Raw genomic sequence first — 21,715 nt, forward strand, 5'->3', positions numbered from 1 at the left:
ATAATTGATATTTAACATATAAATGTGCTTTGAAATGAATATTGCGTAATTTCATCCTTGTTGCAATATTTGTGCAACAGAGGAAGTACTCCGTACCACTCTATGGAGAGTGGGGAGACTTAAGAACATAATTAAATCAAATCACACTCATAACGTGTAAAATTATTGAATAGACTCAAATCACAATCGTGATTAGTGGATAACCAATATGCAGTTTCAAGTTTGAAAGTCCGGAGTAATTATGTGCACTACACATCATGATTCCCAATGGATGATATATTCAATTTATGTAATATTCTTCAGTTTTTGTGTTTTGGTGATTTTATACGGGTTAATAAGATTAATAAGATAGTGGTAAACAACGATTAGGTGTTATATATATCAAGTATTTTTTTTTGAAATAGAAATATTTGTATTTACAAAAACTTTTGTATACACCCGGTTTACACTAATATTACTGTACATCGAGCAGTATAAGGGTAACTTTTATCTAATTTTAGGGTAACTTTTTGCCTGTTTTGGGGTAACTTTAAACATAATACAATTTTTATATATGTAGACAATAAGAATAGTTTTATAATGGTAATTTAATTACATTCAATCACTAATAATTGATTTTAGTCATTTAAAATGTGATCATTTATTAATAATTTTTATTTGTATTGGATTACTTTTATGCATATTAGGTAACTTTTATTTATTTCAATGGTAACTTTTGATCAAATTAGTCTATTTTTATAGTAGATGTACAATAATTATTGTACACCCGATTTTTTTTAAAGTTTGTGCTGTATTTATATATATCAAGTATTTATACATTATATTCACTTTAAAAATAGAAAATATTTGTATTGGAAGTATGTAAATATTTTGATAAATGAAGAAATTTGCATGGAAAATATTTATGTTGAAGAAAAATGACTAAAAGAAAAAACTTTCCCTAAATGAGCAGGTGAACTTCCGCTTTAAAAAAGCAGCAATTTAATCAAGAAAAAAATTTGAAATGTAAACATAAAAACGTCTAAAATGATAAACTTTAATTTATCTTTCAGGAAGGGATTAATGGAGTATAAGGGCCTGTTCACATTTACTTAATTTCAGTTCAGTTCAGTTCAGCTCTAATCAGTTCAGTTCAGCTCCAATCAGTTCAGTTCAGTTCATCTCTTAATTTTCCTTTCTCATAAAATATTCATTTCAGCTCAATTCAGTTCAGTTTAGTTCAACTCCAATCAGTCCAGTTCAGTTCAGTTCAGTTCAGCTCCAATCAGTTCAGTTCAGTTCAGTTCAGCTCATTTCAGTAAATGTGAACAGGCCCTAAGTATAAGGCATCTAATATAAGTTTATAAACTTTAATTTATTTTGGATTGAGTTTATCCGGTTAAGTTAGTTATTATCTTGCTTTGATTAAATTTAGTTTGAGTGATATAGTAAGTTTTTTGTTCTTAAAGAGAACATTATTAAATCAGATTTTGTTATATATGTATTAAATGCAAAATTTATATTCATAGTTTAAATTGACAAGAATATTATATATGGATCTTGCTAACGAATGCCCCCGGGCGTTGGATAAGTATTTAAAATATTGGGATTTGTTAAACATCGCCCACAAATTACTACATAAAGCCCACAAAATTCACTTGGTTTGACAAAATTGCCCTTGACCTTTAAAAAAAAAACACTCACACTCTCATCACTCACACTCTCATTGCTCATCTTCTTTCAACCTCTCTTAAAAAAAAAAAAAAAATTCAAACAACGACAATGTCGAGGCGGCAAGGCAAGGAATTGGCGGCGGCGGCGGAGGGAAGGATGTCCCAAGGTGGCAAGGTACAATTTGTAAAAAAAATAAAAAAAAAATAAAGGGAAAAACCGCCGTGACGGCGGTGGGGCGCCCTGGCTGGACGCCCAGCAAGCGGTGGTGGCGCCAGCTGCAGACGCCGCCACCAGTTGGCTGGCGCCTGGGCTGGACGCCATAGCCACGGTTGTGGCGTTTATTCAAGGCGCCGCAGCCGTGGCTGTGGCGTCCAGCCCAGGCGCCAGCCCACTGGTGGCGGCGTCTGCAGCTGGCGCCACCACCGCTGGCTGGGCGTCCAGCCAAGGCGCCCCCCCCCCCTTTTTTTTTATATATTTGTTTTAAAATATTGTTTTTAATTTTTTTTTTTGTGTAATATATTTTTGAATTGTTTTTATATTTTGTTGTTTATTTTTATAAATTTTTTCAATTTCGTTGTATTTTTTCTATGTTTATATTTTGTTTACAATTATTTGTATGTTTTTAGTTTATTTGATTTGGGAGTGGTAGCTATTTTTCGTATAAATTTTTGTATGTTTATATATTTTAAAATTTTGTGTAGAATTCACTGGGTCGTCATGGTGCGGAGAAGAATGTAGAGCTTCTTAGTAGAAGCTATTCAGTGGAGAGGTCGGGGCATAGACATGTCAGATCCCGTGGTATTTCGGCCTCAGCTCGTAGAGAACGGATCCACCGTCGGGATGAGGATGACGATGACGATGATGATGCTGAGGAGGGTGACCAGGAGGAGGAGCAGGAGGAGGGCGCAGATGAGGATGAGGATGTGGACGATGGCAGTGGACCGTATGATGATTACGGTCCATTCAGTCAGAGGGTTGATGACATGTACGAGACACATATGGTGGAGGTGCGTAAGGGTAGGGGTGGTAGGTTTGTTAGTAGATCTGGCACATCATCTGCGTCCACTGTATCTAGGGCAAGCAGGAAACGGTCGAGGGCCGGTAATGATTCTTGGGTTGTTAGGAGTGAGGTGCCCGGTGGGCCTGTTGACGGGAGTGTGATTCCTAGCTTTCTAGGACACATAGCTGCCCGTATTTGGGAGGACCAGGAGAGGCCTTCAGTTACGGGGTTGTTGAAATGTCATACCCGGGAAAAGACTTGTAGCTTTTTGCGTACATGGGCTGAGGCTTGGTCGGCGGAGAGCGAGATGTTCGAGCGACTGGAGGGCACTGGGGTGAATCACGTTCCTGCCACCATGCACGATAAGATTGACAGTACGCTGATCACGGCTTTCATTGAGCGATGGCAGCCGGATACAAACTCTTGTACGTTGAGTCGATCAAAATCACAAATGGCCAAGACTTGATCATATCAGCACAATCAGGATGCACAAGGAAAAGATGAGTCACCTCCGCTGTATCTTCATCAGAATCAAACCAGAACAGGTAACCACGTGATTGTGCCTGGTGTAGCAGCTGCTGTATAGGGTTCCTTCCCTCTGTCCGTTCAAACCTGAGTTGTTGTCTGACGTTGTAGATGTGTCTTCGGTTTGGATGGTCTTCTGGAAATTTCTCTAACACAGATGCTAATATTTTAGCAGGCTTCACTTGAGCATCACTCATTTCTTTCACAACTAGTTTCGCAGCAGGACTTAAGCCGCTCAGTTGTCGATGACCCTCTTCATATACTATCATCTCATGGTTGTGATACCCCCATTTAGAGTAACCAATCACTTCCCAACCGTCACGACTCCGTAGTTGTCGAACCTTTACTCTGAACTCACACCCACAACCTTTCCGCTTTGTATCAAACCGAGTGGCTGTACGAAAATCTCTTTCTTCTCTTTTGCGATAACGGTCACATCTCAAAATGCGATCCATTCTACCATCCCGTTGAGATTTATGAGTTACTACTACCAAGCAAAATCCAGCTGCAATTGCAACCTGTTTTGCCCAATCAATCGCCTGTTGAGCTTCTTCGAATGGACCATCATGTCCAAATATCCCACTGTAATCATTTCCGTCTCCACCATATTCCTGCATCAATTATATATTACAATAAATACATTTAACGGATAATACATTTAATTTCTATATTTACACAAAATTAACACAAAAAAAAGCATAATTATATATAATCAAACTTAATTTTTATAAAAACCCAATTCGAATTTTCAAACTAAATTTAAAAAATACCATTTCGAATTTTCAAATTTAATTTTAAAAAAACCTATTTCGAATTTTCAAATTTAATTTAAAAAAAACCCATTTCGAATTTTTTTAAAAAATCATTTTCGATTTTTTTTTTTAAAAAAAAATAAATAAAAAACAACAACAAAATCAAAAAAGAAAAAAAAAAAAATTAATTTATAAGGGTGGCGTCTGCCAGGGCTGCCACAGCCACTGGACTGGCGCCTGGCAGGGCCGCCTCAGCCAGTAGAGTGGCGCCTGGCCAGGACGCCAGTCTGGTGGTCTGGGCGTCTGGGCTGGACGCCACTCTGGTGGTTCTGGCGTCTGGCTTGGACGTCCAGGCTACGGTATGGGCGTCCATCCTAGGCGCCGGAGCCACTCCGACGGTAAACCGTGAATTTTAACGGTGACTTACCTCGTTTTCCGTCGACGACGACGTACCTCCGGCGTCCCCCGCATCTCCGGCCTGCCCTCCGGTCTCCCCCGGCGAGCCAGTACGGCTCCACATTTTTTACACCGAGATTATTTCAATTTTAGAAAATGGGCATAATGGTCAAACCATATCATATTTGTGGGCTTTATATGGTAAATTGCGGGCGATGTTTAGCGTTTCACTAAAATATTACCTAAAGTGGTACTCCTTTCGTTTCATAATGTTAGTCCCATATACTATTTTGGGCGTTTCAAAAAGATCTACCCATATTGAATATATTTCATTTATAACTTGATTTTTTTTTTTGAATTGATTGATTGTGGATTGATGACACAACTCTAAGTAAGGAAATTTTTACCTTAAATTATGCAATTATGACTTGTGCTTTTCTAATAAAATATCAAAAAAGTTAAATAAGGTAAACTAATTATGAATTATGTTGTACTTTAATGTTAGATTCCAAATATATTTGTTTTCTTATTTTATGTGATTGATTCTATATGGGACTAACATTATAAAACGGAGAGAGTATTAATTTGGGAAAGCATGAAAAAATCACGCTTCGATCGGTATAATTAATGTTAATTTTTAATTTAATCCTTCTACTTTTAGCTAGCTTATCCAACGCCCGGGGCGTTCATTAGCTTTTTCCATTATATATTGACAATTTGTCACGAATCATTATGTATTTGACAAAATACACTACGGATTGATAAATTTTAATTTAAGAAATAAATGGAATAGAAAATCTGATTCAGGTTGTAATTCACCTTATTTTTACCGATTAGAATTTATTTTTTCTGGTCTGACTTGATTTGAACTTTTTCATGATCTAAAAATTTTTTACCTTTGAATTGTAAAAACAATCTTGGTCTAGTGGTAAAGTTTGCATCTCATAACCTTGAACTTGTAGGATCAACTCCCATTAGAGCTTAGAGACACTTTGGAGTGGGAATTCTCTTATCCTTCCCCTTACTCCCGTATTACCTAAGTCGGGCCGGGAAGACCTATGAGAGGTTCCAACCCGGTAAGGCCCGCCCTTTCTCCTTAACAACCACCCCCCAAAAAAAAAGTACCAGTACATTCTATAAAAATACAAAAATAAAGCATATCTATCACCAATTAGTCACACAATCTACTCCGAGGGAGTCGTAAAGTTCAGTTAGGGGCAGTTAGATACCAAATGGTAAAAAGATTAGGTTGTTATTTAGTTAGTACTTCTTCTCCCTTTAAAGTCCAATTAATTTAACCAAATCTTCCAAATTCCTTTCTTCTCTTTCATTTATCAATTTCATTATTATTCTAGACAAAAAAAAAAAAAAAAAAAAGGCTAAATTAAATTATTAAATAAAATTCTCTTCAAAAAAATAAAAATAAAAAATAAAAAAAAAATAATAATGAAAAAGAGCATGTTAGGCTCCACCTTTCTGTTATAAAAACCCGCCTACCTTGGCCATTTTCCTTTCACTCTCCTCTTCTCAGTTCTCACAATAATCTTCTACTCTCTCTCTCTCTCTCTCTTAACCCTAAATTTCAGGAGAGAGATTTTCAATTTCTTAGGAGAGAGAAATAATGGCGGAAATTTCTTTGATCAACTTTACTCTCTTCACATTGTTGTTTTCAGCGCTTTTCTTAAGCGTCGTTAATGGCAGATTGACTAATGACGACGTCGTTAATTTGAGGTAATGTTAATCATTTTAGCTGCATTGCGTCGAAATTGTTGAAATGTGTTTTTCAATTGAGTTTAAAGGTTGATTTTCTGGTTTTTAGGGTTGAAGAGCATTTGAAAAGCTTGAAGAATTCATCAATGGCGGATAGGTTTGTTCGTCATTTCTACTAATTTTTTTAAAAATTATATTAAATGAATAAAACAGTAATTTTATTCATTATTAATTAAATCAGATAAATAAATATAATTTTTCATTTTAGTTTTGATTTTGATTATTGTGGTAAATTGCTCTGTTTTTCTCTGTTTTTGAGAATGGAAAAATGGTTTTCAATAATATACCGTTGAAATAGCTTTTTCTGGTATGAAGTGAAGGGCAATTTTGTCATTTAATATGAAATAAGTCGTTAAAATGACGACGTCAGTGATTTGCTGATTGTTAGTTGTTACACTACACTAGTCCACTGTAGTACTGTACTATTGTTCCGGTAGTTCTGTTATAACTGGTGTATATTATTTTAATAAGAATATATTAACATGCTTTATCAATTATAATGAACAAATCTTTTTATGCTTAATCTTTGGGATATTTATAAATGTACCCTAAATATATGGTAGTATGATTTATCCCAATAATTTAGCATGTCATTAGTCCTTCAAAATAGTGTAAGTACTTACTATGGAGTACTATCGGTAAATATATATTTGGTCAAAGTCGGGTCATTTGGTACTAACACTGAATATAAAATATTCTCCCAACTTTATTATTGTATCCTATTAAGTTTAAATAGAGTAAATTTTAGTACGTTGTGAGTTTGTGACTATAAAAAATTGGAATTTGCAATTTTTATGGATGAGTTGTTCGTTTGACCTAAGAAAAACAGTTGAAATTTGATTAAATCCCAACAATAGTACATTTTTTTTGGGTTGAAATAAATTGAATCTCATAATTGTTGGTCAACGAAATTCTGATTTCAGGGCCAAGAATGCTGAAGTGAAAAATGAGCAAGCAGCAGTTGAACAACCAGAAGAGATTGTTTCTATGGTCCAAAGGTAAAAATTTCATTTTCTAAAATCATTGAAAAAAAAATACACATTCCTTTAATGCTCACCACCAGAAATCTCACCCACTACAAACCCTCTTAAATTCAATCTCCACTTTCTAACATGGATGTCAAAGTTGTGAAAATGCTATACTACTATTATGTCACTTTCTTCCTCTATTATGCCACAATTGACGGCATCGTCCATATAGGATATTTCCTGGAGTAGTAATCCTCCATCGAGATTTAGCTATTATATTACGGTTTAAATGACAATATCAACGTGACTATCTTAAACGATGACTTAAAAATAACTTACATTATATAAACATAAGATGGTCCAAATCTTAGTGAATTATTCTACGTGTCAGTGGTTTTTCTTAAGCTCTTAAGCTCTTATTTGGGATTACATTAAATTAAGCTGCTTAATAATTTAGCCCAACCCATGTTATTAGGAAAACCGTTTGTTATGTTTGATTGGTAAACTCACATGCCTCTGCCACAAGATCCGCACATACTGCATTTAATTTCTGATGTCTTTTTTCTCCATTTTATATGATACCCATGATATAAATTCTTTATTTCAATATAATATTATAGGGATTTGACTGTTGTTAATCACCAATTAATTGTGGGTCTCCATTAATTTTTTAATATTTATTTAAATATGACAATTTTTTTATATTTTATATAGAACTTTCTTTGACTGCACATAGGAATCCTTCTCTTATCTCAGTTGGAAATATTCTCCAATCTTCATCAGTCAATAACTCATCACATGACTTGAAAGATCTTTACAGATTATGTGTTTTTTCAGGCGAATTTATGTTGGCATTGGCAAACCCATGACCAAATCAGATGGATTTACAACAATAATCAGAAATAATATTTCATAAATTAATTTCATAGTAGTTACATACTCTTTTCGACTCATATTATTTACATGTTATGAATATTTTTTTGGTACGAGTAGTAGATTTTGTAGCTTTCACATCGGGTGGAATAGATTTTGTAACAATAATCTTATTGGTAGAGTTGCATAAATCCAACTATTAAGATGTTTTGACCTTAGCAGATTTCCCTGCTACTGAAAATGAGGGGAAAAGTAGCAATAAATATGGTAAAAACATAGAAAAAGCACATTCAAGTCATGCCTTGAGTTTGGTCATCTAGTTTAGTTATATATAGTTATGCCATCTGATTGCATGGTAGGTTACAGGTAAACTCATTAAATCCCAAATTTTGACCCTTACAAAACTATCCTCAAAAGAACTTAATTTTAAAGGCCCCAAATTTTGGCATTACCATAATACAATTGTAGAGGCCATATTTACATACTAACCCATATCATCAAGAGGACCTTACTTTGGTATGTTGGCTTTAGGCAAATGCTGCATATCAATTCTGTTTCGAGTTTGAGTTCGAGTCTTCTTATCATTTAATAAAATAAAGAAACAATGTGATTGTAGAGGAAGCAAGAAGGCCACATCTCTCATATATAAAGCTTAGATATGTATTTTTTTGTTTTTGGGTTAACCACCAAGTTGATCAAAAGAGGCAATATTATTTGGCAGATTGAATGTGACCACCCATGACCTCATTTAAGCCTTCTGTTGGCTGGTACGAGTACCTATCGTAGAATTAGTTAGTCTCACCGACACACCACATCTTTCATTTTAGCTACTAAGAGTAATAATAGGTCCTTTTTTTCTTGCATTTATGTCACATACTTTTTTTTACTAAATTTACTCTATAACACTATAAGGAGGATGTAGCAATAAATTCTTCTGATCCCTGCTTTTTTTCCGTATGATCCGTATTTCATCCTTTCTGTATGACCATCACACCCTGCACATGTTGTCACATGACATACTCTGGTTTTGTAAAGTGATGATTTCCTAATTTGAATTATGCTAAATGAGTTTATAATTGGATGGTTTTGTTTAATGCAATTATTTAATTTCAGGAGCATTAGCAACAGCACAGCAAGGAGAAATCTAGGATATTTTTCGTGTGGAACAGGAAACCCGATTGATGACTGTTGGAGGTGTGATCGTAACTGGCACAATAACAGAAAGAGGCTTGCTGATTGTGCTATTGGATTCGGACGCAATGCTGTTGGAGGTCGTGATGGGCGATTCTACGTGGTTACTGACCCAAGTGACAATGATGCAGTGAACCCGAAACCAGGGACTCTCCGTCATGCAGTCATCCAAGAGGAGCCACTTTGGATTGTTTTTAAGAGGGATATGGTGATCACCTTAAAGGAGGAGCTTATTATGAACAGCTTTAAGACAATTGATGGAAGAGGGGTGAATGTTCATATTGCTAATGGCGCTTGCATTACCATTCAGTACATCACCAATATTATTATCCATGGTATTCATATACATGACTGTAAGCCAACTGGTAATGCAATGGTGAGAAGTTCTCCTTCTCATTATGGCTTTAGAGGTATGGCTGATGGTGATGGGATTTCCATCTTTGGATCAAGTCATATATGGATTGATCACAACTCTCTCGCGAATTGTGCGGATGGGCTCATTGATGCTGTCATTGCTTCCACCGCCATTACTATTTCTAACAATTACTTTACTCATCACAATGAGGTAAAACAAGAACCTCATTCTGTTACATTATGCATCAGATTAGAATACACCCTCTTTACCTAAGGAATAATAATCATCGAACTTCTTCTAACCCTTTCGATCAAAACAGGTGATGTTGCTAGGTCACAGTGACTCATACACAGGAGATAAGATTATGCAGGTCACCATTGCCTACAATCACTTTGGTGAAGGTCTTATGCAGAGGATGCCAAGGTACACAAAATTGTGTCTTAGTCGCGTCCTCCCTGTCTCTCTGCTTGTTGGGTTTAGTTTCATTACTAACTGCAACTGAATTCAATTTACAGGTGTAGACATGGTTACTTTCATGTTGTGAACAACGATTACACTCACTGGGAAATGTATGCTATCGGAGGAAGTGCAGATCCCACCATTAACAGCCAAGGGAATAGATACCTTGCCCCATCTAACCCTTTTGCCAAAGAGGTAATATAACTAAGAATCATCATACAAGTATATATTTAGGATAATTCTATTTTTTGTTCTCTGATTTTGATGATAAATTTTCTGTTCTTAGGTAACTAAAAGGGTAGACACAAATCAAGGAAATTGGAAGCACTGGAACTGGAGATCAGAAGGTGATCTACTTCTAAATGGCGCCTTTTTCACTGCCTCAGGAGCAGGAGCTGGTGCTAGCTATGCCAGAGCATCCAGCTTGGCAGCCAAGCCATCGAGCCTTGTAGCCACCCTGACTTCAGGTGCTGGTGTTCTCACATGTCGCCGTGGTAGAGCTTGTTAGCCCAATTTACCAGAATTTCTATACAAATTAAACAAAACACCCAATTGCTTAAAGAAAAACTAAAAAAAAAGCCCATTTCCATTTCTTCCTAAGCTTTTTTTACATCAATTAAATTGGCTATAGTATATATTTCACTTCTTATTGTCTTCACCATGTACACCACCACACAGATTGTTAAAACTCTATCCTTGTGATCGCTCAACCTCCGTCTTGCACCCATTTGTAAAGGTTTTATTTTTGAAAACCATAAATGGGGCGATTCTGGAAGCGTTGTTCATTTCCTAAGTTGTATTCTATCACCTCTTCTGAACCCTCCCATTGTTCATTTGCTCCAAACTAAGAAACATTGGCTCTTAATTTTTCTTTTTCAAGTTCTGAGTGACACTCTCAGTCATTCAAGTTGCTTTGTTCAATTTTCTGGCTTTTAGATTTATTTAAGAAAATCGAAATAGACAGGATAGAAACACAGATTTTACAACAGCAAACAAAACAAGGAATTGGAGATTGTAACCATCATCGTGGAATATTAGTACAAGTAATATTCAGCAACAAGAGTTTTAGTTATTTTCATTATTCTGTGCTTTTACTTCTGCTCTTTTGTTTATACTTATTTTGCATAATATTAAATTAGAACTTAATTAACTTACTAATACATGCCCACCAATTAAATTAGCATATGGGAAGTAGGTCCATTTTTGGCAAAAGACACATGACAAGACTCTGAGGAGCCGCTGAAAATTGATTATCTAAGACCCACCAAGTTCAATTTAAGACTTAAATTGCACTTCCCATTTCAACTCATAAATTGATTTGAATACTCAGATTCAAGATAAGTGAGACTAACATCAAATAATTGAGCATTGGCGATGTTTGGTAAATGACTTCTATGCGAACTTCCGCTAATATGGTCAATTCATCAAAATAGCCGAGTAGTTGTCTAACAAGGGCTATTTACACTTCGATCTCATAAGGAGCCTTTTTCATAAGGGTAAACAGCAGCTAAACCCCATGGAGTATCGAAGTGATGTGAACTAATGTACTACGGAGTACGGATTATGTGCCTAATAAAATTGGGTATGCAGTGACATTAATGAACAATTTGCCTGTTTAACACATCAGAAATACATACTAACAGATGAATGTGGGTTTGTCATGACTGAAAGCAGAAATATTATCTGTTTATCTGTTGCCATCAGTCATGTACTTTGCATCTGGGAAGAAACTGCAATACGAAAGACATCTAATCACCGATATTGACATCTTCGCCAGCCCCACAGATTATCTAACATGAGATGCTGGAAGAATCTGTTATCGAGGTTTCTTAGACAGAACAAACTACACCAAATGAAATCAGAAAGAAAAAGAAGTGTATATGAGCTAGCGAATCAAAACTGGAGAAAATCACCCTATATTCGTAGTTAATACATGTAAATAGTTACTTTGGTACAATCACAATATTTATAATAAATCTCATCATTTTAACACTACTACATCATAATATAGGAATTAGATGAGAAACCTACAATAGATAATGAATCACTGTGCATGACTTCACTACCTCTGCCATAAATTACATGCACAGAAAATCGTATCAATTTAAGGAGACTTTTTCCTACAGTAATACAGACAGGTTTTACCTCTCAATCTAACAAAAACATGGTGAAAGAAGATCAAAAGGGAGTACCTGTCCCACTTCTAGTTTCAGTAGGGCTGTACAAAGCAGACCTGTTTCTCGGTCTGTTTTCTTCCAACTGCTTCAGTACTTCCTCCATTGTGGGTCTAGCAGTAGCCACTGGAGCACAGCACCCCATCGCAAGCTTCAATGCATGAACCAATCCGTCTTCCATGGGACTTCTTATTCCCTTCAAAACCTCAACGTCGAAAACCTCCATTGTTGTCTCCTCCAAAACAGCTGTTTTCACCATCGATGGTAGATCCATATAATCACCACTTCGAGAGTTTTTGTCAGGCTTTTTTCCTATCAAAATCTCAAGCAACAATATACCAAATGCATATACATCAGTTCTTGGATTGCATTTATTCATTTTTTGAAGCTCAGGAGCCTTGTAACCATCTGTCTTCAGTTGAGACAACATTTCATCAGCTACATCTGGGATCACCAGCTTGTCTACCCCAATTTCAGTAAGTCTAGCTACGAAGAAGTCATCAATAAGTACATTCTTTGATTTAACGTTCCCATGAGTCATTGTAGTCTCTAGGCCAGTATGAAGATATGATAGTCCTCTGGCTATACCCAGTGCAATTTTGTGGCGTCGAGCCCAATTTAGCACTGGCTTCCCTGGCTTAGGTTCTGGTTTACAAAAAACAGAATTTAGTGAGAACAGAAACAAGTCATAAAATACAACAGTGTATGAACTCAGTGAGAAATGAATCTACACAGACACAAATAAAAAAAATAATAAAAAAAAGACTGTTTTGATGTTATAAAATACTCCACATACTGTAATGACCACAATTAACACTAATTATTGAGAACTGTGACACCGATACATATTCAAGTACATAAAAGCATGCTGCAGCTGCATCTATTCAAATGAATCCTTAAGTCTTAAGTTGACTATGTTTCCTATTTTGCTTACGAGTGGGGTTAAAATGCCGGCAGAATGCCTGACCAAGAACTATTAGGCCCATAGACCGTTGAGCATATCAACATGAGTATGCACTGGTGAATTTAGTTTCTCTGCTTAGCCTACCAAAATTTGGCGTGTGAATTTTTTTTACTTGACTTTGGTGTGTGAATGTTTTTGACTGGACATAAGTTCTTCATCAACGTAATTTTTAAAGATTACAGTTTCCTCAATTAGGCAACTCTCCTTAAACAGGTTTTCAGCCTAAGTTAATCCACATTCTCAATAAAGCTCTTCTTCAGCAATGTAGATGTGGTAATATCTTTCAATTTCATTCACCATAGGTTAAAGCCTGCTACTCGGCAAATATTAGTCAAGACAAATGACAGAAGTTAGACTTTGGAGTTGGACTCAGTTAGACCTTTGGCTTCTAGTGTGAAAAATGGGTACGTGTCCAAATAATATCCGTTATTTGAAAATTTTGCATGCTCTAGTTTCAAGTATTTATGACCATATTAGAGATTGGAGTATTTAGCATTTGAGGTAAAATGAAGAGCTTGGGTAACATATCATCTAATTAAATTGGAAGGTCAGGGCGTAAGACTCTCCAAGTACAAAAACGTAAACATATAGAACAACTAAGCAACAAAATGTTTTCCACGTAGCACCAAATATAAAGATGCAATCATCCTAGAGTCCTTGACAGATCCAAAGAGAGCATACAGCATTGTTAAGATCCCTTGTTTTTTTTAGTCCATATTTGCTAAGAGCCTAATTTTGAGAAACATGCAAAAAGTCCTTTCCAGAAAAACTAACTAGAACATAAACTAATAAATGGGGGTGAGAAACTAGCTCACTGTGAACCAGCCTGGTTCGGGATGTAATAATGCAAGAAATTCCGACTATTGGTGATTCTTTGTTATCGACCTAATAGGACTTTGAACACTAGAGAAAACCAATACTGTATTAAATAACTTCCTTTATGTGTTTGCTTTTCCAAATTAACAATCATCAAAGCAACTCTTCAGACAAAGAACTTTTTCAACTAGACAGAAGAAATCTCTACAATATTAAAGCACATATGGGTTCATTTCCAGCTAACCAAGAGCAGTACAATACTTCTCGACAGTTTGTCCCATTTATATATTAACAACTTCTCAGCAGTCTATTCAGTTCTAATGCAGGATGAAAGAAGTTATTACTTGTCGTTATACATATTAGTCATGAATGTTCAACTTTGTACTTGTATATCCAATTTAAATCACATTGAATGTTGATTTGACAATATATGGTATCATTTCGATTCTTGTTTCATATACTTCTGTTTATACCAATGAAAAGACAAAATAGACAGCAAATAAAACACGAAAGTGACACTTACCATGTAAAAGCTCAAAGAGAGTTCTGGTAGGAACATAGTCATAGATGAGCAACTTCTCTCCTCTTTTTCCTTGATAGAAAGCTCTTAATGGATCCAAATTCTCATGTCGAACACGACCTAACTGCCTTACCACAGGCAAACATGAACTTCTATCCTTGCAACAACCTTCTCTCAACAACCTCAATGCGATGGTCCCTCCATCAGCAAGCTTAGCCTTATAAGACGTTCCATAGCTCGTTTTTTCAATAACTTGCCCGGTAGCATTCAACACATCCTCAAGTGTCAAATTCTCGCCGCCTTGAAACACAACAAGCTTAGCCTCACCAGTTTCACCAGCAGTATCATCCTCTTCACATTTCTCCAATTCATTATCCTCATTCTCCCTCCTATTCTTCCTCCTCCGGTTTTGCAAATACCCGATTAAAATCGACACAGCAACCACAGAACCCGTCATCAACCCGATCACTAGACCAGCAATTGCACCAGGAGTCAAATTAGTCCTACCACTACAACCCCCCAAAGGGTACCCACATAATCCAGGATTGTTCCCTTCAAATGCCTCAGCCCCAACTTTACTCTCCCCAAATTTTGGCAAAACCCCACTAAAATTATTATAAGACAAATTCAATTGATCAAATTTCAACTGCCCTAAACCCTCAGGAATCACCCCAGTAAGCAAATTATAACTAAGATCAAGAACTTGAATATTTCTAAACCTAGTTATAAAATCAGGAAACAACCCAGTAAACTTATTATCCCCTAAATCAATAACTTTCAAACTATCACAACTAGAATTAGGCAAAGCAGGAGCAGGGATAGAGCCAGAAAGAGAGTTACCATGAAGCTGAATCGATTCGAGGCGGTCACATAGGTTCCAAATTGAAGGAGAAAGAGACCCAGTAAGCAAATTCTGCCCCAAATCAATATCTGTAAGAGAAGAACTGTACCCAAGTTCTAAGGGTACCCCAAGAGACAAAGAATTGACACTCAAATATAGGGTTTTAAGAGCAGAGAGCTCCCCAAGTTCTCGAGGAATTGAACCAGAAAGATTAGCTGAAGGAAGCTGAAGTGATTGAATGTGAATAGAAGGGTCTTTGAAGAGAGTAAGACTAGACCATTGAGGAGAAGAGAGAGAATCACAAGCTAAAGAAGTGCCATTGGAGAACACCCATTTGAGGCCTCTCCATTGACAGAGAGGAATGGTTGAGTTCCATGAAGAAAGGAGGAGACTTTCAGAGTTTCCTTGTAAAGTGGGTTTGATTTTGTAAAGAAGAAGATCAACATCAGAAGATGAAATTGAGCCACCATTAATGGAGGATGGAGAAAAACAGAGGATTAGGAAGAAACAGAGGAGGAAGAAGAAGAAGGGTTTGGTGAGATTTGGCATTGGAGAGAGTTAAAGGTTTGAGAATGGAGGAGAGAGAAAGTGAGGAGTGAAGAGGAAGGAGTGTAGGAGTGGAGTGAAGGAGTGAGTGAGTGGGAGAATGAATTGAGAGGGTTCGATTGAGGTTTTTGCTTTTTGAGAAAAGGGAGTTTTGACTGTTGGGACATTGTGATTGAATTTTTTGGTGTCTTTTTTCTGTAGATTTATCATTTTGTTTGTATCAGTCTTATGTGTATTTGTGATTGCTTGCTGATTTGATGGTCAGAATATGAACCTTTTGAAATCATGCTTCAAGGCCTTCCACTCAACCGAGTTTCATCTGTCTTGATTTAAGGCATTCAACTTAATAATTTGAATTTGAGAATGAAGGATAACTCGAGTGGTCAGAGTTTTCTTTCTAATTCCAGAACTTCTTAGAATCGATTTTCAACCCTGCCCTTGTAGCTCTCTAAACACCAAAAGAAAATATTCATCTCAATTTACTTCTGTTGTTAATAAAGGTGAGCTTTTCACGTGAGAGGAAATAATTTTTTTTTAAAATTACTTTTTTTTTCCCCTTATTTCTTTGTTGTATAAAATTACTTGTCCGATATTGAGTTTGCTCTATTTTTTGTAAAGTTTTCAAATAAACTTCTAAAAAAACTTTGTCCAACTTGATTTAAGTTGAGAGCTTGACAATTTAATTTACATAGATTAAAGACTTTAAGTAGACTACCCAGAGTACATATTTTCTATTGGGGGTGTTGTATATACATGCAATGCAATTTTATGTAAGCCTAGTGAAGTGCATGGGAATGATAGTCCATTAGTTTGGTAAGAGTGTGTTCTATTTTCCTAATAATTTTCACTTTATTAAACTACATAGTTTAATTTTAATTTGAACCTGAATATCCCTTATAAGAACAAATCTTTCCTAATTTGATTTTATCTAGACTTATTTTCTTAAAATAGATGAAACTAATACGAATAGAAAATTGCAGGATGGATTTAAGCTATGTTATTTAAAAATTTGTATTTAAAAAAAAGTAATTTTATGATCAATTCAATAAAACATATCGTATTTCAATTTGGTTGAATTTTCTTAAAATAAAAAAATTGTTATTTTAATTGAAATATGTCCATTCAACTAAAATCAATTGGTAATACACTAATACTAATGAAGTTTAATTTATGGCAAAATGAAAGATAGGGCTATGATTTTCTTATTATTTTAGAAAGACAAGAAAGACATTAATTATTTTATGCCTTAGAAAATTACAAAGAACTACAATCAAACTATTCATTAGAAAACCCATTAATGTGTACTTCATAGTTGATTATTGGTCTTACGCTCTTACTAATTTTATGTCCTAATGAAAAGCCAAGTGAAAGCATTCACAAGAATCTCGAATAAACCAACCCAAATACAAGTACATGGGGTGCATATTTGGAATCTTATCATTGGTATTACATTGTGATAGATAGTCCTTGTAAATTGTGATAATGCTCCTATCTATGACTTATAGCCTTCTAGGACATAATGTATATATGTTATAGCCTAATAGCACTCGAGTTACAAAAGCAAATAACTAGACTCCTTATTGCTTGTTTGATGAAAACTTAATTTCTTCAATTTATATTTAAATTGGACAATACTAATATAATGAAAAAAAAAGATATATTCTAATCATTACACAAATAGTTTAGATGTCGAAAGAGAGATTTCCTAATTTATGTGCCACATTTAGGCCCTGTTCACATTTACTTAATTTCAGTTCAGTTCAGCTCTTAATTTTCCTCTCTCATAAAATATTCATTTCAACTCAGTTCAGTTCAGCTCCAATCAGTTCAGTTCAGTTCAGCTCTAATCAGTTCAGTTCAGTTCAGCTCAATTCAGTAAATGTGAGCAGACCCTTACTCTTTACTTTTTCTCACGAGTCTAATCTATCTCAATTTCTCGCTAATTTCGAAAGAGATTTGAATTACTCTTTACTCTTCTTCAACACTTGAGGCGAACTATAGTTAGTTTTTTATTATTTTTTTTTTTTTAGATTATTACTTAATTATCGATACAAATACTATGAATCCTGTTCCCAACTTGATTTATCCTTATTAGAGCTTATAGGTAGTATAGCCTACCCGAATCATTTTCGTTACTTGGAAATAAAGGCTTCTCTTTCTCAAATGTTACAATCAACAACAAATAGTAAAAATACTACAGTAGTAGTATTATACAAAGAGTTCACTATTAGAAATGCACGCCCACCATTACAAGCATAGAGTTTTCCAAAACTTTAACATATTGCCGTTTAGCTCCACCGCAACTTTGCAACATGCCCAATGTACGATTGTCTCTCTTCTTCATAAAGTAAGTTTTAACCAAGATACCATGTTTGCTAATGGTGTTTCCAATGATTATTGACCCTACACGTGGCAATGATATTACATTTAAGCCCTTGGATGAGATCAATTAGAGACAAGATATGATTAACCATAATCTTGTAATGCATTCAATGATGTTGTATTCCTAAATGTGGGCTCCCAATGTTTTTTTGGTCTAAGTATTTAAAATTAAATGAAGAATATCTTTTAAAGGGATAGATTTTATGATAGGAAAATATTATCCAGGCAAAATTCACATGGAATGAGCTCCACTTTCATGTTTGTGGGTCTAATTTCACACATTTTTTTACTTAAAGATTTTGTGACATTTGCTAAAAAGTGATCTTTTTTAAGGATAGCTTCTATAATGATGCTACCATTTTAGCTATGTTGAGTATCTTATTTTCACAAAGAGAAGCCACTCCAATCATGCACCATAATTACTAGACCTTTTTAGGTTGAAATGTTATGTTATGTAATGTAAATTGACTTTGCTCAAGTAAGTAAGTATATGTTAAGCTCATAGAATGCTATTTTTGTCGACTTTTAGCAGTTTGACTTTAACTTATCCTTCTTCATAAGGTTATAGATGAAGAGCCTAAAGAAAACTTACGTGATTAAATTAAATAAGGCGTGATTATTGTATGATAAGGATATAGGATATAAAAATGATGTGTAAAAGCCATAGTAGTATATTTTAGGTTAATTTGCAATTTTAACAAAAAAGGAATGAAAAATAAAATTATAACCTTATCTTTTGTTATTCTCTTGTATGTCATCCAAGGTGGAAAAAAGTTAAAGATAATTTTGATCACTTTTTCTCCTCCATGTTCTCATTTACCTTATTATTTATCTTATTATGCCATATAAATTATTTGAATTTAAAACCCGATTATTTTACTTCTATAAAGAATGAGTACTTAAACTCATTCAAATTGATTACTAATTAACAAAGTTGAGTTATAAGTTATCTCGTCTCATTAGCACCCATTTTTTAGGATAAGGTGCATAGAAAGCCCCTCGAGGTTGATAGGAGGGGGATGAGGTTCGAACCCTCGTCACACAAGAACCATCCCTCTAATTCCTAGATCTACTTCTTTTTCGCAAGTGACAATTAAGGCCGGTTCTCATAAGATTAATTTCAATTCAGTTCAGTTCAGTTTATGTCTAATAATATTGCTAATGATACAAAGCCAAATTTCATTGTGTAAAAGAAAAAAAAAGCCAAATTTCATACTTTTAAGCTTATATTACAACAACGACAATAATAATAATAATAATAATAGTAGTAGTAGTAGTAGTAGTAGTAGTAGTAGTAGTAGTAGTAGTAGTAGTAGTAGTAGTAGTAGTAGTAGTAGTAGTAGTAGTAGTAGTAGTAGTAGTAGTAGTAGTAGTAGTAGTAGTAGTAGTAGTAGTAGTAGTAGTAATAATAATAATAATAATAATAATAATTGTCGTTTCAGCTCTAATAAGTTCAGTTCAATTCTGTTCAGGTCAGCTCATTTCAATCACGAGAACAGACCCTTAAAATATACTAAAAAAGTCTTTTGAGTAAATAATTTATCTAATAAGGCCCTGTTCTTTTCACCTTAAAAAATAATATTAAGTAAAAATAATTTCAGTTCAGTAAAAATAAGTTCAGTTCAGTAAAATTAATTTCAGTTCAGTAAAAATAATTTCAGTTCAGTAAAAATAAGTTCAGTTCAGTAAAATCCAGTTTTCTTAAAGAAGAATTATAATAGAAAATTAGTAAAAAATAATTTCATTTCAGTAAAAATAATTTAAGTTCAGTAAAAATAATTTCAATTCAGGAAAATTAAGTTCAGTTCAGTAAAAATAAGTTCAGTTCAGTAAAAATAATTTCAATTCAGCAAAATTAAGTTGAATCAAACAGAGCCTAAGTAAAATTTTCAAATTACAAAAAGCAAAGCAAAGGATATGCGGGCTTTAATCCTTGTCACACCATGGTCAATTTTTATGTAACCTTTGTTATAGGGCTAGTAGACAAGTTGAAGTAAAAAGTCCCATCTCCTAACGACAAAATAAACAAAGTCTGATAGTAGAAGGCATGAACATGAAATTTTTGAAAAAGTAAAAACACAAATTGTTAGAGCATCTTTAATTCTTTATTTGTAAGATTTGTTAGTGATTAAGCTTTAATAATGAAAAGTTCTTTAGTGCCAAAAACAAATAATGATTTTAACAGGTGAAAAAAATACTATATTTAGCGTGCTAACACAAAAGCTGGACCATGTCAAAACACTAAAGTTAAGTCTTAGTACAACCATTGTCGTTAACTATTTTACTCGTGTGTTTTCATTGTCCTTTCTCTTTCATATTAACAGTATGATAAACTTAGAATATGTATTTTTATAAAATTATAGAGAAGTTAAAAGCTACCCACTAGCTAATCTAAGAGGGAATACTTTGTTAAGATTTTGTGGTTATGAGACTTAAAGACAAGAGTTTTAACAGCTGCAAGAATTATTACAAAATCAACAAAAAAATAATACTCCGTATAGATTTTACGTGGTTCACTATGAGATATACACTAGGTTATCCATGTGTGATGTATGGTTAAAACTAATTTTTCTAGTAACTTATGATCTGTTGCATTACATTGTATATAAAGATTAGAATTAAATATGATTAGCTTCTAACAATTAACAGTTTGTATAGTAGTCTGTAGAAGCATCATTTTGATTTTTTAGTCAAATTTCATAAAACAATTTACAAGGGGGAGTGCATATAGATTCACACTTGAGGGAAAGATGGTTAAGTGTAAGTGTAAGTGTATCATGTATCCTAAATTGAAAGATAAAGTAAAGAGCTTTTACTTTATCACCCAAATAGGCTACTTCTCCCGATGCCAATTAGTTTTAAGATGAAACCTCACTTAACTTGGGCTCTGGTAGCGAGCTTGTTTCTCTTGTCTATCCTTGTTTCATTAAATAAGATTATTAACCTAGAGGTTTAGTAACAACCAAGCAAGATATTTAATTGAAAGAAAACCACATCTCTGTTAAGATTATGTGTTTATGAGACTTATAAAGCCAAAAGAGTTATAACAGATGCAAGAATTATTCACAAAAAATAATACTCCGTATAGATTTTGCGTGGTTCACTAATGATGAAATAGTACAGTAGGTTATCTAGTAACTTATGATATGTTGCATTACATTGTATATAAAGATTAATATAAGATATGACTAGCTTCCAACAATAAACAATTTGTATAATTATCTGTAGAAGCGTCTTTTTGATTTTTTAGTTGATATTCATAAAACAATTTTCAAGGGGATTGCATATGGACTCACAGTTGAGGAAAAGATTGTTAAGTGCAAGTGTAAATGTATCACGTATCCTAAATTAAAAGATAAAGTAAAGAGCTTTTACTTTATCACCCAGATAGGCTATTTCTCCCGATGCCAATTAGTTTTAAGATGAAACCTCAATTAACTTGGGTTCTGTTAGCGAGCTTGTTTCTCTTGCCTATCCTTGTTTCATTGAATAAGATTATTAACCTATAGGTTTAGTAACAAACAAGCAAG

General features: G+C 34.4%; 2 protein-coding genes across 2 annotated transcripts; one reads left to right on the forward strand and one right to left on the reverse strand.

The window, feature by feature from the left end:
* The first annotated feature begins 5,737 nt into the window (after window positions 1-5,737).
* On the forward strand, window positions 5,738-11,023 carry LOC110728094 (probable pectate lyase 8). Its single transcript, XM_021907730.1, has 7 exons — window positions 5,738-6,057; window positions 6,146-6,193; window positions 7,020-7,094; window positions 9,051-9,693; window positions 9,803-9,906; window positions 9,999-10,137; window positions 10,229-11,023. Exons 1-7 carry the CDS (start codon window positions 5,948-5,950, stop codon window positions 10,448-10,450), a joined length of 1,341 nt encoding a protein of 446 aa, XP_021763422.1. The 5' UTR covers window positions 5,738-5,947; the 3' UTR covers window positions 10,451-11,023.
* Window positions 11,024-11,810: 787 nt separating this feature from the next.
* Window positions 11,811-16,188, reverse strand: LOC110728095 (putative kinase-like protein TMKL1). The gene is made up of 2 exons (XM_021907731.1): window positions 14,420-16,188; window positions 11,811-12,761 (listed from the first exon to the last, which is right to left on the reverse strand). The coding sequence occupies exons 1-2, from the start codon at window positions 15,804-15,806 to the stop codon at window positions 12,121-12,123; spliced, it is 2,028 nt and encodes a 675-aa protein (XP_021763423.1). The 5' UTR covers window positions 15,807-16,188; the 3' UTR covers window positions 11,811-12,120.
* Between the last annotated feature and the right edge of the window lie 5,527 nt (window positions 16,189-21,715).

The sequence above is a fragment of the Chenopodium quinoa genome, unplaced genomic scaffold, assembly GCF_001683475.1.
Source record: "Chenopodium quinoa cultivar QQ74 unplaced genomic scaffold, ASM168347v1, whole genome shotgun sequence".
In the NCBI taxonomy this organism is placed as follows: Eukaryota; Viridiplantae; Streptophyta; class Magnoliopsida; order Caryophyllales; family Amaranthaceae; genus Chenopodium; species Chenopodium quinoa.

Coding starts and splice junctions, on each gene's coding strand:
- LOC110728094 (XM_021907730.1), top strand. CDS start 5,948: ATGGCGGAAATTTCTTTGATCAACTTTACTCTCTTCACATTGTTGTTT. Junction 9,694..9,802: donor ACTTTACTCATCACAATGAG/GTAAAACAAGAA, acceptor CGATCAAAACAG/GTGATGTTGCTAGGTCACAG. Junction 10,138..10,228: donor CTAACCCTTTTGCCAAAGAG/GTAATATAACTA, acceptor TTCTGTTCTTAG/GTAACTAAAAGGGTAGACAC.
- LOC110728095 (XM_021907731.1), bottom strand. CDS start 15,806: ATGCCAAATCTCACCAAACCCTTCTTCTTCTTCCTCCTCTGTTTCTTC. Junction 12,762..14,419: donor TCTCTTTGAGCTTTTACATG/GTAAGTGTCACT, acceptor TTTGTAAACCAG/AACCTAAGCCAGGGAAGCCA.